Genomic DNA, 20,077 nt, shown 5'->3' on the forward strand with positions numbered 1-20,077 from the left:
CAAAATGCTCATGAAAGAAATCAAAGAACACCTAGATAAATTTTAGGACATATGTTCAACACAGTAAAGATGTTAATTCTTCCCAAATCGATCTATAGGTTAAATGCAATTCCTATCAAATCCTGGGAAATTTTTATGGAAACGAAAACAATCTTGACAGAGAAGAATAAAGTGGGAAGAATCATTCTACCAGATACCAAGGTTTCTTACTGTATTGGCTATAGTAATGAAAGCAGTGGGGGAAAGACACATAGACCCATGGTATAGAGACCTCAGAAAAAGACCCACACAAATATGTCAAACAGGTTTGTTTTTTTTTTTTAAGGCGCAAAAGCAATTCAATTGAGGAAGGACACTTTTTTCGAAAATGGTACTGGAACAAGTGGATATTTGTAGGAAAATGAAGAAGAAGAAGACAAATCTTAACCTAAACCTCCTATCTTATACAAAAATTAAATCAAAATGGATCACAGCTTTAAATGTAAAATGATAAAACTTGTAGAAAAAAGATACAGGAAAAAATCTTGGGGATATGGGGCTAGGCAAAAAGTTCTTAGACTGGACACCAGAAACATAATCCATAAAATAAAACTGATCAAATTAATTGCATCAAAATTTAAAAACTTTGTTCTGTGAACAACTCTCCTAAGAACATGGATAGGCTACAGACTACGAGAAAATATTTGCAAACCACGTATGTGACAAAAGACTTGCATCCAGAACACATGAAGAATTCTCAAAACGCAACAGTAAAAAACAAACAATTTGATTAGAAAATGGACAGAGGACACAAACAGGCATTTCATTGAAAAGTTTATACTGATGGGAAATAAGTACAGGAAAAGGTTCAACATCATCATTCATCAGGAAAATGCAACTTAAAACTGCCATGATATCACTACACCTCCATTAAAAGAGCTAAAATGAAAAATAGCGAAAATAATAAATTCTGATGAGGACACAGACAAACTGGATCACTCATACACTGCTGGGGGACATGTAAAATGGTATAGCCACTCTGGAAAAGAATGTGGCAGTTTCTAAATCCGCAACTACCATATGATCCAGCTATTGTATTCCTGGACATCTATCCCAGAGAAATGAAAACTCATGTTCACAAAAGAACCTGTACATAAACGTTCAACAGCAGTTTTATTCATAATGTCCTAAAACTGGAAACAGCCCAGATGTCCTGCAACAGGTGAATGGTTAAACCAACTGCAGTATACCCATACCATGGAATATTACTCAGCAATAGAAAGAAGCAAACTATTGATACACACAGAAATTCAGTGAATCTTTGGAGAATTATGGTGAGGGGAAAAAAGTCAATCCCAAAAGGTTACATACTGTATGACTCTATTTATATATTTTGAAATGATAAAATTTTAGAAATAGAAAATAGATTTGTGGTTGCCAAGGAGTTAATTAGGAAATGCGGGTAGAGGGGTGGGTAAGGGAATTTGGCAGAAGGGAGGGAAGGTGAATGTTGTGATAAAAGGGGGAACATGAGGAAATGTGGTATGAAATTGTTCTGTATCTTGACTATGGTCGTAGATATACAAATCTACATGTGATAAAACTTTACAGAACTAAATACACACATACACAAGTAAAACTGGGAAAATCTGAAGTAGATTAGATTTTATCAATGTGAATATCCTAGTTGTAATACTGTACTACAGTTTTGCAAGATGTTGCCTCTGAGGAAAACTAGGTAAGGAATTAACATGACTTCTATATTATTCTGCAACTACCTCAATAGAAATTTCAATTTAAAAAAAGACCAACACACATAAATAAGTTTTGATTCCCAGCCTCTTTTCCTACAACTGCCAGCTCAGTAGCCATATAATATGACCCCCAATTTATGTTAGGCAACAGTTTTACCAAATCTGTTCTAACTGCTTAATATGGCTGGCCGTCTTTTCAGCCTTCACCGTATGTTTCCTCATTGTTGCCTGCCTTCTAAGCCAGTGCCACATTCTAAGGTTTCAGTTATTGTCGAATCTACCTTCTATGTTAGTTAGGTTGTTAGTTAGGCTGTTTAAAAGCAACCTTGAAATCTTAGGGGCTTGCCATAATTAAGGTTTATTTCTCATTCAGAAACGGAGGAAGGGAAGGACACAGGGAGAGGGAAGAGAGAAGAGGATGAAAGAGAGAGAATACTGTCCTCTCACTATTCATAGCTACTTTTAAGATACCCAGTTTATTAAAATCAAAGTTACACTCAGAATAAATGTACCTGAATTCTTAGTGCTAAGTATATCTGATGGGAAAAAGAGTATTTACAGAGATGTACAAAGCTCCATTTCTGCCATGAGAATACACATACTAGTCTTGCCACTGATTAAGGTGGTGACAAGACATTCTGCTTGTGTATAGCACTGCCCTTCACACAAAATTAATAAAGAAATAGATTTCAAGAAAGAGTGTAGAAAGAAAAGATGGTGAAAGCATCCCGAATTCATGGAGGCAGAGGAGAAAAAGGTAGTAGAATTATTATATCTTAAGTGATCTTTATTCAGTCATCCTGTTGAAATTATTACTTATTCAAGTCTCATTTCAAATTCTACCTTTTCTAGGAAATCAACTGAATATTATGTTCTTCTTCCTTTACCATACCCCTACCCCCTCACTTTGTATCTGTTCAAGGCAGAGGTGCCATTAATATTTATACCTCCTACACTGAGATACACAATGACTTGGCATATAGTAGATGCTTTGTATTTAGAGTCACAACTGCTATGTCATTTCAACTAGCATCTAAAAGAACATCTTCCAATTATATAGCCTTCAGTTTTCAAAATGTCAATATATATTACCCCATTTGATTCCCACAATACCCTGGGATGGAACAAAGAATTAAAAACTCAAGAAGGTTAAGTTACCTCTCAAAGGCCAAAGCTAATGAATTTCTACTATGACCTGTATCTTTAGATTCCCATATAATAGTGCTTTTTCTGTTACAGTGCACCTGTTTGCCAAATGCTGTGAAATTTTTTAATAAAAAGTATTATGCTGAGCTAATAACTGGCACCGCAGCAAATACTATTTGTTGTCCCTTCAAACACTGAAGTGCTCAGAACGCGGCTGGCCTATCTCAATCCCATCTGGCAAAGTTTAATTGGTGAAATAACATCAGTTTATCTTATCCATGAGGTGGCCATTGAGCATGGGCCCCAAAAAAGCATTAGAGTAAGACTCCAGTGTACTGTGTTTGTTTTTTGGCCAGTAACAGAAAGAAAATTGCTTTGGAGAAAAATCCGTCCTTCTCACAAACAATATAAATTCTGCTATTTGGAAGTGATTTAAATTATGTTACATATTTCATCTGGGGAGTCTCTCCAGCTTGAGGAAATTCACTTGGGCACAAAATGTACATAAGTAGATTAGTGAGAAATCTAATTTTGCAGATGTATTGAGTGTATTTCAAATCTGGATTTACATATAGAAAAGGAAGTTTGGGAAGTGGAGGTCTGAGAATGTTAACCATCACATACATGCGCTTTCCTAACAGGAGCTGAATACTTGCTCAATTCTCATTTTAGTACCTTAATCAAACCTACAAGAAGTTCTTTAGAATCAAGAGACAAAGGTGTGACAACAAATCTGTTTTGTCTGTAAAGGGGAACAAAGATGAGCAAGTGGCTAATAAACAGTGGAAAGACATAAAATACCTTTCAATTAACTCCGCTGGGAACAACCAGGTGTCTCTGTTGAGGTTAAGAGATGCTAAAAGTGAACCTCACAAACAGAGATGTCTTTGTGTTGCTACCACATCTCTGGCAGAACAAGGGCATTCGCTTTTCAAGTATGTGAAGTGGAACACTATACTCAAGAACGCAAGAGATGACCTCACCAATCAACCAATGCCACCAAGATTTCCCAAAGAATTAAAGAAAAAGACGAAGTAAATGAAACAACCTTGCTCAGTAAATCAGATTCTATTCTAGAAGACAAAACAGGAAGAAGGCACTTTAATTGGAAATCAGAGGCATCTTTTGGCATCTCAGCATCTGACACTCTTCAGATATGAGAGGGATGAAAGTAATTAATAAAAATATTTTTAGGCCGGGTGTGGAGGCTCATGCCTGTAAGCCTCACTTTGGGAGGCTGAGGTGGTGAATCACTTGAAGCCAAGAGTTCAAGACCAGCCTGGCCAACACCATGAAACTCTGTCTCTACCAAAAAATACAAAAATTAGCTGGGCATGGTGGTGCATGCCTCTAGTCCCAGATACTTGGGAGGCTGTGAGGCAGGAGAATTACTTGAACCAGAAGGCAGAGGTTGCAGTGAGCCAAGATCATGCCACTGCACTCCAGCCTGGGTGACAGAGTGAGGCCCTGTCTCAAAAAATACATACATATGTATTTTTTAAAAATCTTCCTTGTCTGGACCAAAGCTTCTTAAAAAAATCCAACTCCAAAAAATCTAATTTAAAACAATACCCTCAGACAATAAATATTAACAGTGGATAAATATAAAGTATGATTATGATATACCACACAAAACTGCTTCTCTAAAATGATCCTATGACATTTTTTGCAAGAGTTAGTCAAATCATGAGAGACAACTAAGAATGTTTTACATAAAAAAAAAATAAGGTGTTCATAGCCATTCGGCTTCATACTAATGGGACTGTATTTTGGAAATATTACAAAATCCCTTATGGTGCTTATAGTAAGGAGTAACTCTGCCCTGAACAGCAGCCTAAATGTTGTGAGCAGCTATTAAATAATTATGCAGTTCTATTCCTTAAGAGACTGCAATAATTATGGATGAAATATATTTTCATCTTGAAGCTTTGGGATACTTTATGAAAGAAGTAAAATGCCATGAAAATACTCAGTGAACTTTCAAATAATTACAAGTATAAGATTTTTCCATTGCCCACTCCTTTATTGGGGTGTTTGATAAATATTACCAGACATGATTATGGTTTGGTATATGAAGAAACAGAAAATGCCTATCCCTCACCCCATGTCGCCTCTCTAAGAGAAGTAGCACCATATACTTAAAACTAGTAACAAATTGGCTCAGATGGATTGCCAATTCTGTCATAAGTGGTCCCAGAAGAACTGGAGTTGCTGCAGTTTCAGTGACTACCAACTCAGAAGACAGATGTGTGACTGCAGCATTGCCATCAAGTCAACCTCAAAATAATGTTGAAAATTTTTACAAAGAGAATAACAAGAGGGGAAACTGGTATTCGACTATAGTACTACTAACTCCCAATTATCTAGACTGATCGGGAGAAAAAAAGGCATAGTTAATGTTAAACAAAGGAGGGAAATATCAAATGTAAAAATTGATCATTGCCTACACATGTTCAGACACTCCTTAATTCAATTATCTAGTACTTTGACACCTTTCTAGTTGAGTCCCATCACTTATCTAACCCATCATATAAGTTAGAGAAAGAAAGGGGCCTGGTTCTCTGTAACTTATTCATGGATATTGAAAAGTTGACTGGATTTTTATGTAATATTTTAACATATTTAAAGTGCAATGTTTCATTTCCAAACCACGTTTTCTTTTAAACACAGTCTCACTGTCACTGAGGCTGGGGTGTAGTGATGCAATCATGGCTCACTGAAGCATCAAACTCCCAAGCTCAAACCTCCTACCTCAGTCTCCCAAGTAGCTGGAACTGCAGGTGTGTGCTACCACACCCAGCTATTTTTTTCTTTTAAGAGATGAGGTCTCACTTTGTTGCCCAGGCTGGTTTCGAATCCCTGGGCTTAAGCGATCCATCCTGGGATCGCTGAAGTGCTGGGATTGCAGACATGAGAGACAGTGCCCAGCCTCCAAACCACTTTTAAAGAGCCAACTTTTTAGTTAAATATGTGATCCTCTTAGTGCAACAGTTGTCATGTTTTATGATGGAAAAAATGTGTATTAAAATTAAAGATATTAAATTATCAAAACATTTCCCAGAATTCTTTTAAAATAAAGATTTGACTATATACAAGTTGAAGATTTCTCTTTAGTAAAAAACTATAATATTTGTATTGTTAAAATAACACATCTATTATTTTTTCTATAACTATTATTTGAGTAGGAATAAATGGATTCATTGAGCTTACTCTTAAAACTTTTCAGTCCACAGATCATTTTAGCATAAATGATCCAATTAACTACTAAAAAACAAAATAAAATAACAAAAAACAACCTCTGTTAAGACAGCATAATTAAACCCTGCCACTCTCAATTTCTTCATCTTGTCATTTCCTGATATGAAAAAGAAAGGCTTCTTGGGTGAGAATGGCAAAAAGGAGCCCACAGAGTCAAGAAATACCAGGCTTCTTTTCTCATTCTTTATCATGGCCTCCTTTGTCTCAGTTGAGAACCAATATGAAATCTCATCGCCTCTCCAGCTCAAATGAATTTTTAGCAAAAAAGTAACTCCAAGTAATCATTACTCTTCATTGTTTTTCTCTTTTTATCCTGTGTTGACTTAGAACTTTCCCCAGATACCTAGAACTTATATCCTATCCAAAGTACTATCATACTTTGATAATCTTTGTCCTCTACTATTAGGTACATGACTAAGATTTGTTTTTATATTCAGTGGTCCTACCTTACAGTTGTTTTAAGAGCATACCAGAAGAAAGAACACCATTCTGATAATAAGGAAGTCTGGATCCTGGTCCTAGCTCTACCATTAATTAGCTGTGTGTTCTTAAAGAAGTCATTCAACCTCTCTGAGCCACAGTTTCTCCATTTAAGTAAAGTAAGTCCCTTTCAATGCTAACAATCTTAATTTTATTAAGGAAACACCGGCTGAAAGCCTTGAGATTTCATTTATGATAAAGAGAATCCCTGCCAAGAGAAAAAAATCACTATAATTTTTCTCTACAGCCCAAATTACTTTTGAACACCTTCCTCAACTCTACCCAAGAAGCACTGATCACTGTAGAAAAACATGCGACAGGAAGACAACTAAGCCAAGCATTGTTTAATCTCATTCCTCAGTGTTTTCTAGTTACTGACACTCTCACATCTCAGCAGTTCTTATAACTTGCCTAGGTAAGTCTAGGTAACTGGTTTTTGGTGATAATCTACCTGGAACTGCCTTCTCTAGATTCAATTTAATAGCTACCTTTTGAATCACATGACCCTTCTTTTCTCTTACCTGACCTCATAAACATAGTAAATTCTGAATCAGTAACCAGTTCTGCCACTACCATTTACTGACATTGCTTCTTTTAATCCTTACAGAACCCCTAACAGGTACATATTATCCCTCATTTTAAAAATGAAGATACAGACTCAGAGAGATTAAGTAACAATTAAGGTCACACAATAATTAAGTGGTAATGCCTTGACTTGAACCCATATCTATCTGACTTAGAAACCTCTCCCCATCAGGTAGTTTTTAAAAATATTAAAGTGATATAGAATTTAACCTCCCTCTGATAATTCAAAACAGTTTCAAAATGGATAGAATATTTTTTCCTTAACACAGGAGAGAAGGAAGTAAAGATGAATGATGATATAGGTATGTCTGAAAGGTAAAGAAGCTGAAGAAGTTCATGGTTGATGACCTCTATTAATGCAGAAAATGAAAAATCTAGAATGCCAAATAATAAAATTTGTATTATTTTAAGGCCACGTCTTTAAAAGTAGTAACTCTGGTTAATCAGCTCCTATTTGTCTTAATTCCTTAGGCTTCATTATATTCCATATTTAAGCAAAGTCTATAAAAATGATTTCTCCCCCCAATTTTTAAGTCCATAGGGAAGTTGAGAGAATAGTAAAAAACACACACATGAATGCCTTTTACCTAGATTAACCCACTGTTAACATTTTGCCACAAATTGCTAAATCTTTCTCTTGGCAAATTTTTGCTGAAAGTAAACTACAGACATGAGAATTCTCTAAATAACATAGCCTGAATCTTCTAAGAATAAGGATATTTTCCTACATAATCATAATAACTATCACATCTAGTAAAATAAACAATTCCTTAATATCATTTAATATACAGTCCATATTCAATCCCCCAATATTCTAAACAATATCTTTTTAGTTTTGATCAGTACCTAATCAAGGTTAACAAGGCAGACTTGAATGTTATGCTTCTTTTAATCTAAGACTATCCACTTATTTTTGTTTGTTTCAAATTTTTTTTCTCATAACAAACTTTTTGAAGAATCTAAGCCAATTATCTTTCAGAATGTCTCACACATAGAATTTGTCTGATTATTTTCTAGAGATTAGATTCAAGTTAAACATTTTGGGTAAGAATATTACATCATCTTTCAGAATGTCTCACACGTGGAATATCTGATTATTTTCTTATGATTAGATTCAACTTAAACATTTTTGATAAGACTACTACATAAATGATATTGTATACTTCTTATCATGTCAGATCAAGGGGCACATAAAGTCAAGTTATCCTACTATTGGAGAGGCTAAGTTTGATCACTTCATTAAAGTGGTACATGTTAGGTAGCTGTTGTAAAGGCACATTTTGTCCTTCGTAATTTTTCAGTAATCTACGGAGTGATATTTTTGAGACCACATAAATATCCTGTTCTCCAACAATCTTAAACTCAATGGTTTTAGCATTCATGGATGATCCTTGCCTGAATCAACTATCGTGCTGGGGTTGCAAAATGGCTCTTTTCCTCATTGAATTGTACAATTAAAATGGGTGAACTTTATGGTATGTAAATTATGCCTCAATAAAGCTGTTTTGAAAAAATTAACTCAGCAACTTACAGACTGTATTTGGTCCATTTTCTGCTATCATATTTTTCTGCCAAGAAATGACAGTTTGAACATTTTACGAATGAGGCTGGGTGTCAAGATGAGGGTGAGCTTAATGAAAGTGTTCTGTTTAAAGTTTTATTAATGGTAGTTTTCTAATTTTATCATTCCTTTTAATAATTTGCTGGCATGCTTCTGTAGACTTTCTCCTGTACTTCCTTTGTTTTTTGGAGTATCATTATAGATTCATGAGATTTTATTTTCCCTCAATCTATTATAATCTGTTACTATTACTATTCTTTTTGATGTTCAAACCATCTTAATGTGGCCAGTGGGAGTCCCTTCAAGCACAATCTTGTGGCCTGATATAACCTTATTAGTCACTTAACAATGATTGCTTTCTTGCACAAGAAGTCCCAAGCTCACTCTGTACTTTCCCAGCCTGAGGCATGAGATTAGACAGTTCCCCAAGAAGACTTGGTTCCTTTCAGTGAGAATGGCATTTAGAAACCAAGATCTAGCTTCTAGGTGTGCTCATTGCCACTGGGGTATGTCTGTCATTGCTTCTAGGCCATTTCTGTGTATAGAACAAAGGAACAGGAATTAATTACTGATATCTTACATTCAAATTTATAATGCAAATACAAAAGAAGAGGAAAAATAACTTTTATCTCTGTGACTTTCAATGAAAATCTTGACTTCTATTATCACTAATATGCTTTGCTTGATTTCTCAATATATGTGAAATGGTAGTAATACTGGTATTATCATTCTGAAACTAATAATAAACCTATTAAGAGAAAGTTTAAAATTTCCTTGAGGTTCCTTATATCCTTAAGATGACATCCTAGAAGGATGCATCATCAAGAACACTATGTTCAAAAGTTATCTGAACTGGGTGATCGTTATAAATTAGTTATGTAGGTTTGTTTAGTTTCAGTATGTATTCAATTTTAGTATTTGTCTTCCTTCCCATTATTTTTTACTTAATTCTAATTTTTTGGTATGTAAAACATTTATATGGTCCCCAAGTCAAAACTGTATAAAAAGGCATATTAATAGAAGTCTTGCTTCTATCCCAACTCTATGTGCCCCATTGCTATCCATCCTCTATTTTCATTAATTTCTAGTTTATCCTATGTGTATTTCATTTAAAAAAATAAGGAATTACAGTTTTTCAGAACTAAAATACACATACTGTGAGTTAAGCAACACCCATACAACAGCTTTTATATGAGTTTGATCATGGAGCATACAACTGACATGTATCACATTTTCTACTTGCAATAAATACACAGAGTGGCATACAAGCAAACTCCCACCTGAATTCCGATCAATCCACTGCAGAGACTCCATATGGGCATTCAGAATTCTGCAGATCTGGTGGAGCTGAAAACACATATAAGACTTTTAGATTATGATTATTCTGAGGTGGTAAATAAAAAATAAACATAAGAAATTGACATTAGGAAGTGACTTTTAATTTCTTCTGGTAAGAAATGGACTGAGAATTACTAATTCAGTGTTTTTTTTGCTAATTCATATTTGCAATGTTCATTATCTTTATATATTGGTTCAAATTAATTATTTGTAAATATCAGGAATTGGATACCTATAATTTAATAAGAAACTGACTACCACAGTATAATGAACATTAAGACACATTTCACAAGACAATGAATTCACATAAAAAATTAAAAATAGCACCAGCTGTCAACCAAATCAGCAATTTTTAAAAAATGGTCATACTCAGTTATCGAGTGCGTGGGAAAAATAGGTACATTCATATATAGCCAATAGTAATATAAATTGACCCAACCTTTCAAAATGTAAATTTTTATGATACATATCAAAAGCTTTAAAATATTCATACCTTTTGACTCAGTCAGTATATTCTATTTCCAGGAGCCTATCCAGAGTAGATAATCAAATCTAAATGTAAGTGGTGATTACTGGACTATTTTATATTGGCTAAAGATTGGAAATAATATCTCTACCAAGCAAAAAATGATTAAGTATATTATGGCAAAGTCAACCCTGATGAAACACTGTAGTACCATTAAAACTTATGTTTTCAAAGAATGGTTAAAATCTTGGGCAAAGACCATGAAAGAATGTTAAGTGAAGACAGAATACAAAAAGTTATTTAGTTTTCAGTACTCTTTAAAACAAAAGAAGTATTTTTAGCAGCATAGCAAAAAAGACTAGAAAGAAATACACCAGTATATTATCAGGGTACTGGTAATATAGATGACTTAATTTTCCTTATGGATTTTGTAAGAAAATGTGACTGAATAACACAGTGCATAATATGAACTTAATAAAACTTTTAGACATTAGGTGGTCTTTCCCATTGCCGCTCACAAAAAAGGGGGGAATAAAAAAGATAAATCTCATCACCGTGAATACTGGAACACATAGCTCCTATTTTTCTTCCCTAGTATGTGACCCAGAGTAATAAAGCTTTGTTAATCTGGTTACAATAAATTATCTACAGGAATATTATTGTTCAGAAAATGTTTTTCCCGTTTCTTGTCCAAGGATTTATGCTATCTGCAAAAAGGCTCTCAGTGATCTCTTTCTTCTTTTATTCTGCAATCAAACAGCAATTACCCTTTAATTGACTCATCTTAAACATCCCAATCACCCCTGCCAGGAAAACAAAAAGACTCAAACCATTTACTACCCACTACTAAACTAAAACAAAACAATCCAGGGCGAAGTAGAGAAAATGGACAAAGACAGAATTATAATCTCCTTTTACTTACTTGTTTGAGAACACTCCACTTATATTAATTCAACATGGAGAAACTAGAAATCAGCTCTGCTGAGTGTCTAAATCTGCATATATTTACCTATGCATCAAAATTCTATTACAACAAAACAATTTTCAATTTTGGAATTACAATGGTAATCTAATATTTCATTAAGAGAAAATCTGTATTTTGTAAACTCTTAATCATCTGTGTGAACACAGGGACATGGTGTCATGAATAATTTCAGACTAATTTATATTTGTCTTTGTTCAACTTTAGATTCACCCAAAGTAGAGAATGGCATAATTTTTATAGCCGGAAGGGACTTAGGATCATTTAGTCTATCCTTGACATTTTGCAAAAGAAGGAGCCAAGACCCAGAGAGATTAAACGACTTAAAATTCTAATACTTTCTCAGCTATAACACACTGTATCTTTATAATTAAAAAATGGTAATGTGTATGTAGATAAAGAACTGTCTGTATATAATTGAACAAAGAGCTTACTAAAGAATAATCACCACTTATATATATGTCATTCATCTTCACCTACCCGATCCTGGCCTCACTCCTAATTATATTTAACTGATAGAAAGCACAATGGGAGATCCCTCTTACTATTACTGCCACAGAGTGGAATGGGAAAACGAGGACTCCATTTAGCTGCTGAGACAACAGGGAAAGGTACAGGAAATAAACTCTGATCAGAGTATAGAGAAAGAAAAAAAAAAAAAAAACCAATTCTTTCTTACTGCCAAATTAATTCACAGCACCTTAACTCTAACTGGAGCCTCAGCTGTAATTCCACTGATACAATACATTTATTATGAGCTAAGTAGTATTCTATGGGGGCAGGTATAAACCTAATAACCATATTTCACCAAGTTTCTATAGAAAAATGTAAAGTCTCAAACAGTCAGCCTAACAAATGTTAAAATACAATCTAATCATAAATTAAAGATTGCCTGGTTGTGTTTAACAGACACAAGCATACCTACTAACACTTACATGAGTATGTAAACAAATATGTAAAAAGAAGAATGAACTGGCTAATAAGTGAACAGAAAAATAAATACAGGTACATACTTAGTTATGTGAAGAATAAGGGAGAAAACCATGACAGCTTAGGGAAGAGTAATATTTTCACCTTCCTGTGAATAACCACAAAAAGCTCACAACCTTTTCTGCCTCTAAATGTTTCCTGCTCCACTAACCACACCCAAGGGGCTTCATATCTCTAGAGGCAAGAAGAAACACTATAGAAGATGGATGAAAGGGACTAGCTTAAAGGAACCACAGAATGCTAATTTCTTTTTAGAGACAGGATCTCACTCTGTCACCCAGGCTAGAGCACAGTGGTGCAAGCATAGCACCTCAGCCTCCAGAGTAAGTAGGACTGTAGGTGTGTACCACCAATGCCCAGATAGATTTTTTCATTTTTTATAGAGACAGAGTCTCACTATGTTGCCCAGGCTGGTCTCAAACTCTTGGCCTAAAGCAATTCTCTTGCCTCGGCCTCCCAAAGTGCTCGGGTTTTAGGCATGAGCCACCATACCTGGCTGAATGCTAATTTCATACTAAATCTTGGTTGTCTAAGTACACAAAGCAGTAAACACACCGGATCAGTAGTGTCAGCAGAACTTTCAAATGTATTCAGGTGATTAACACCATCCTTGAGATCTTGGGCCATTTGTTTCAGCTGAGCATCTATACGCTCTGCTAATCTGTAACTGAAAAGGCAAGTAAAATAAAGGGATTAACAAAAAGTGTTTTCTCCACTACCTATTCTTGTTGACATATAAACATGACACTGCTAATTGGATTTGCCCTAATTCCCCTATCTTTTCAGTGGAGTTCAATTATGACCACTGATATATTTTCATGGATGCAGCATTTGTGAACTTATTATTACCATATTCTAAAAAGACTCCAAATGAGAAGGCTTTTATCTACTTTGCCATTTTTATCATCACCTATTTATCCTCCAGGTGAATACCCTGGGGATCTGTAGAGCAAATGAATCCTTTAAGGTGTCAAAATACACCTACAGGACATTTACATACAAAAGAGAAGTTATTTAGGGTTTGGCAATATTCAATAAATGCTGAGATGTCTTCAATGATCTTGAATACACAAATTTGCAAAATAAAACCTCATATAAATATACTCCATCAGGCAAAAAAGATGTTTTGAGAAATGAGCTTCATGATAATCAAAGATAGACAAATCTGCTAAGTTCACTAGTTGCCAAAATTCTCAAGATTTCCACACAAACTACACACAGGTGCGCGCGCGCGCGCGCGCGCGCGCACACACACGACCCAGTCAATAAATATGTTTATAAGAATTAAAGTGGCCAGAGGATTTTTCAACCTTAATGTGTATAAAGATTTAAAGAGTCAATTAGATTTGTAGGTAACAACTATCTACTGCCTTTCTATGGCATAGTACTTATGCCATAGAATTGGTTGCCTAGATTGTTGAAGATTCTGGTAAGTATTTCATCACAATATAAATCTGGGCCGGGTGTGGTGGCTCATGCCTGTAATCCCAGCACTTTGGGAGGCCGAGGAGAGTGGATTATGAAGTCAGGAGTTCGAGACCAGCCTGGCCAACATGGTGAAACCCCGTCTCTACTAAAAATACCAAAAATTAGCTGGGTGTGGTGGCACGTGCCTGTAATCCCAGCTACTCAGGAGGCTGAGGCAGAAGAATCGCTTGAACCCAGGAGGCAGAGGTTGCAGTGAGCCGAGATCGTGCCACTGCACTCCAGCCTGGGCGACAGAGCAAGACTTCATCTTGAATATATATCTGACTACAAAAGAGCAACTGGAAAGGAACTAATGTCATGAAGATTTCTTCAAACTATAGTTAGGATCTTATGGCCAAAAATGTAACTCTATATGTTTCAAAAAAAATGATAGAATGCATAGAAAGCAATACAAAGAAAAGAAAAATTCACAAAGGTTGAAATACAAAAGCAGAAACTGGTTTAGGTTAATACAGATTAGTTGTACTTACCACATTTAATGCTCCTACAAAAAAGTTAACTTGCAAGCATGTTAAAAATAGGCCCAGTCTTAACTCATAATAAGTTATTGATAAAATGTGTCCAATTTAGTCTCAGTCTAGATTATGTTGTTCATTCATACAAATTCTAATACTTAATAAATTGACAGACTACCAAACCTCAGTTCCAGAGAAATAAAGTTACTTCGGAAACATTGGCACTGTACTGACAGAAGGTAAAGACTGAAGAGTTCACAAATAAAATATAGCCCTCCTAATACACTGACAAAATCACTCCATTTTTGAAAGCTATACAGTTTGCCTCCAGATTAACAAATTGCCTTTAAAATAGCAAATGATTTATCACTAAAGCAATTGCATGAACATTAGTTTTAGCAGAATCAACATAAAGAGGATACCACAAATATCCCACAATACCATGACACCACACACATAAAATTTGTACTTCTAATTTAAGAACAAATTTGACAAATACAAAACCTTTACAGTGAACATGCATAAGGTTGACAGTAATAACAATAAACAAAATGCTATAAAACAAAACTGCCAGAATGATTTCCTCATTTACAAGCATCCAGAAAAGATAAGCAGAAAACAGTCAAACAAATTGATAAATGTCAACTACAAAAGCTTGTCCCTTTCTACCGATTTGTATTCTTTGCCTTCCAATTCGACTTTTCCCCTCTGTTCCTGGAATGCTCTCATAATATGTAAGTCCTGCCCCATTCTTCAATCTTTATCCAGTTACTTACGTCTTCACACGCTCCTCATCTGCATCCTGCAGATAATGAAGTCCACTCTGGTTGCTCGTAGCCTCCTCTAAATAAGTCAACAGAAATTCTAGTTCCTGCTGCTCTGACAGGATAAAATCCAATTCTTGTTCCAACCTGAATAAAGTAAGTTAATAAAAGGGCTGATGAAAGGAATTTGGAGTGACAAAAAGAAAAGAGTTAACAAACTACAGAGGGAAAAAAAACACTGAATAAAAAGATAGGTCTTTAATCTTTCAACCAAGGAAATCTAAGGTTCTACCTTTTCTGATCCAGTTTCACTTTGTTCACTTCTCCATGTAAAATACTAATCTATAAAGAGAAATATGAATACAACAATATAAGTATTTGAATTTATATAACAATTTTAGAGCAATATTAATTTTCTCAAATACACTTCAAATATGAAAGATTTCCTTTTATTCAGGGTACTTATTACCTAAGGAATATATTTTGAACTGCTCACCAATATTGGAATAGAGAATTAACCACAGGGCTGGGTATGGTGGCTCATGCCTATAATCCCAGCACTTTGCGAGGCTAAGGCAAGAAGATCACTTGAGCCTAGGAGTTTGAGATCAGACTGGGCAATGCAGTGAGACCCTATCTCTACTGAAAAAACACACACATCATTAGCTGGGGGTGCTGGTGTGCCCCTGTGGTCCCAGCTACTTAGGAGGCTGAGGTAGGAGGATTGCTTGAGCCAGGGAGATTGAGGCTGCAGTGAGCTGTGATTGCACCACTGTGTTCCAGCCTAGGTGATACAGCAAGACCCTGTCTCAAAAAACAAAAACATAAACAAAACAACAACAACAAAGAAAACCACAAAACACAGGTCTATGTTCTTATGTTCATCTGTAAATACTTGCACAATATAGGTAGATTAATGAAAACATCTTCTTACCATCTCACCATTCTCAATCAATGTACGGTCCCAAGCATTGACCTGAGTGGCCTGGAGAAGAAAGTACTTCTCTTGATCTTCCAGCTCAAGGTTCCACTCATTTATAAGACCCTCCAGGTGACCATATGTCATCACAGGAGTTGCTACTACACTAAAACATAAAAGGATGCAGGATGATCCAATAATCATACTTTAAAAAGTGTGATCAGATTTTAAAAATGAATTCAGGAGGACTCTGAGAAGAAAACAGCATGTAAGGAGTTTCCCGTACCTGCACCCCAAGAAAACAAACATAACTGGTAAAGATGATTTAAAAAAACAACCCCTCAAAGTCACTTGAAATTATCCTAGAGGAATATAGTAAATAAAGATTTATTAAGAAACCTACTAAATCACAGCAAGAATAGCTAAAGTCTGTGCCATAATCTGCTCTTTCTCTTCCCCTCATCCCAGCTCAGCATGACAGAAGCTCCTTTCTGGGTAGGCGTAGCTAAGGAGATAGGATTCTCTCTCCCCCAGCTCTTAGTCAAAGTGACCCATTCCCTGTCTGAGTAGTATCCACAAGAGAGTGGGCATTCCCCACTGGGCAGAACCATGTAGAACTCTGATTCCCCTGCCAAGTGGTATCAAAAAAGGCTCAGTAACTAGCTAATCTTTGATCCCTTGGCCAGCAGAGCCAGTCAATGCTGATTCCTCTGCTGTGGCAGTGTCAGCAGGGCTCAGTGGGAAGGTAATCATCAGTTCCCTAAGTGGAAGACACAGGCACAATTCCAGTTCCTCCACCAGGGTTCTTTCTGTGGGATCCAATGACAAGTTGAACCTAAATTCCTACCCAGTAGCAACAAGGCTCAATGAGGCAGAAGAGGCAGGGTTTAGTCACCATTAGGCTTCACCTCTTGCCTCTGGTGTCAGAGAGACCCAGTGGGGAGCTGAATCTCTATACCCACCCAGCATCATTACAACTGAACAAGGTAATTCCAGTTAGGACCTGTAGGGATCCCACTTCCTACCATCCATGGGGTCAGCAATGCCCAATGAGAAGCTTGACCTCCACATCCACTGGCAAAGCCAGACTAAATGAGGTAGGGCAAAGAATGCCTAGTCAGTACTTTGTCCCCCTTCTCCCATGAGCCTGTGTCAGCTGGGCCCAGTAGAGAGCTAAGCCTTCATACCAACCAAGGAGGCTGAATGAAGTGATATGAAACAGAGTAGTTGACATCATGCTTCTTCCCTCCCCTTGTGTCAGTGGGGCCAACAGGAAGCTTAAATTCTGCCTCCACCTGCAGCAACTAAGCAGTGTGAGTCAGTCCTCCACTTCCCCTTGATCTGGGGGCTCCAGGGCCCAGCTGGGAACTGAGCTTACATCTCCACTTACTGGCAATAAAGTGGTAGCATGCAATGTTCGCCTTTCATGAGCAATGAGTCAATGAGGCTAAGCGGGAAGCAGAGTTTCCAAACCACCCATCTGCCTTGAGACAGTGTGTGAATAAGTGCTCCACTTTTGCTGGAGTGGTGTAGGTAAGGTCCAGTGGGAAGTTGAACATACAAACACACCCATCCCTTGTACTACATGTCAATAAAGAGATGCTTGATGAAAAAAAAAAAAGATGAAAATAGGACCTAGACTTTCCTAACATAATAGACAGAATGTCCAAGATAAAATTTTAAAAATTACCCATCATATCAAAACCCAGAAAACCCACTACTTGAAAGAGAAAAGACAACAGATGCCAACACTGAGAGGTATCAGATATTGGAATTATCTGAAAAGAATTTTAAAGTAACCATCAAAAAAAGGCTCAAACAAGCCATTTCAAATTTTCTTAAAACAAATGAAAAAATAGAAAATCTCAGCAAATAAATAGAAATTATGAAAAACAACCAAATGAAAGATATAGAACTGAAATGTAAAATAACTGAAATAACAAGCTCACCTAAGGAGTTTGATAAGAGAATGCAGTCAACAGAGGATAGAAGAAGAAAACTTGATGACAGACAAATAGAATTTACAGAAAAACAAAGAAAAACTTTGCAGAAACAAATGAAAAAAGTCTCAAGGACTTGGAGGACAATAATAAAAGAAGTAACATTTGTATGATAAGAGTTCCAGAAAGAGAGGAAAGAGAGAATGGGACTGAAAAACATATTAAAAAAAAAAAAAAGATTGAAAACTCTCAAAGTTTGTCAAAAGATATAAACCCACAGATTCAAGAAGCTGGACAAACTCCAAACAGAATAACTCAAATCCACACTAAGACACAAAATAATTAAACTTCTGAAAACTAAAGACAAAGAAAAAAAATCTTGAAAGCAACCAGAAAGAAAAAAATGCATTACTTAAAAAGGAATATCAGTTTAGATGACAGTAGATTTCTCATCTAAAACCAAGCACTGAATGAAAAAAAAGTGTCAACAATGACTTCTGTATCTGGTGAAAATGTCCTTCAGAAATGAAGGGGGAGATAAAGATATTCTCACACAAAGTCAAATCAAGATAATTTGTTGCTAGCAAACCTACCCTTGAAGATTAAACAGAAAGGAAATGAAAACAGAAGACTTGGAACATCATATAAAGCAGCGATCCCCAACCTTTTAGGCACCAGGAACTGGTTTTGTGGAAGACACTTTTTCCACAGACGGTGGGAGGGGCCTGCAGGAGGATCATCAGGCGTTAGATTCTCATCAGGAGTGTACAACCTAGATCCCTTGCATGTGCAGTTTACTATAGGGTTCACGCTCCTATGAGAATCTAATGTCTGATCTGACAGGAGGTGGAGCTCAGGCAGTAATTAATGCATGCTCACCTGCTGCTCGCCTCTTGTTGTGTGGTCCGGTTCCTAACATGCTACAGATCAGTACTGGTCTTTGACCCAGGGGTTGAGGACCCCTGATATAAAGGAAGGAATATCAAAATTGGTATAGACAAGGGTAAATATACTATTCTACTTCTCGTTTCTTAAATCATTTGATGGCTGAACTAAAAATTATAACCCCATGTGATGTGATATTCAATGTACACAGAAGAAATGGCTGAGACAACCATACTTAAAAGCTAAGAAGGGTAAAAGGAATTAAATGAAATTAAGGTTTCTATATTTCACCCACACAGTGTAGTGGTATGACTACACTGTTGTAAGTAATGCATGTATCTGGAATACCTAGAGCAACCAGTAATAAAACTATACAAAATAATGTACTTAAAAACACTATTAACAGAACAAGATGAAACCCCCCAAAAATATTCAAACAACCGACGGCAGAGTAAAAAAAGGAAAGAGAAGAACAAAAATCAGAAGCAACAAATAAAATGGCAGATTTAAGCTCTAACATATGAATAGTTACCTTAAATATAAATGTGCTAAGCATACCAATAAAATACAGAGACTGGAAGAGTGAATAAAAAATGATCCAACAATATACTGTTTATAAGAAATTCACTTCAAATACAAGGATATATTAATACACAGTTTGAAAGTAAAAGAATGGAAAGAATGCAAGCTTCATTTTTTAAAAAGAAATGGCTATATTAATATCAAATAAAGTGGACTACAGAGCAAAGAAAATTACTAGAACCAAAGAGAGACATTACATAGTGATAAAGGAATCAAGGCATCAGGAAGGCTAACAATCCTACATGTGTAGGCGACCAAACAAGAAAGCCTCAAAATACATGAAATAAAAACTGATAGAGCTAAATGGAGAAATAGAGAAGTCCACAATTAAAGGCGGAGATTTCAAAAAGCCACTCTCCACAACTGAAAGAACTACTAGACAGAAAGACTCCAATAATACAGAATCTGAAATTACAGTGAAGCAACAGAATCTAATTTACATATATAGAACATTCCACCCTACAGCAGAAAACACAATTTTCAAATGTCCATGGAACATTCATCA

General features: G+C 35.9%; 1 protein-coding gene across 1 annotated transcript in view; it reads right to left on the reverse strand.

Annotated features, from left to right (window-relative positions):
* The window catches only part of NUP62CL (nucleoporin 62 C-terminal like), a 105,384-nt gene that overhangs the window by 14,772 nt on the left and 70,535 nt on the right, over nucleotides 1-20,077 (reverse strand). Inside the window, exons 5-8 of the mRNA XM_050777308.1 lie at nucleotides 16,181-16,331; nucleotides 15,539-15,588; nucleotides 15,259-15,393; nucleotides 10,044-10,110 (exon numbers count right to left, since the gene is read on the reverse strand). Of these exons, the coding sequence (XP_050633265.1) occupies nucleotides 10,086-10,110; nucleotides 15,259-15,393; nucleotides 15,539-15,588; nucleotides 16,181-16,331 (361 nt within the window). The 3' untranslated portion in view covers nucleotides 10,044-10,085. The remainder of the gene's footprint in view (nucleotides 1-10,043; nucleotides 10,111-15,258; nucleotides 15,394-15,538; nucleotides 15,589-16,180; nucleotides 16,332-20,077) is intronic.

Source organism: Macaca thibetana, chromosome X (assembly GCF_024542745.1).
Source record: "Macaca thibetana thibetana isolate TM-01 chromosome X, ASM2454274v1, whole genome shotgun sequence".
Classification (NCBI taxonomy): Eukaryota; Metazoa; Chordata; class Mammalia; order Primates; family Cercopithecidae; genus Macaca; species Macaca thibetana.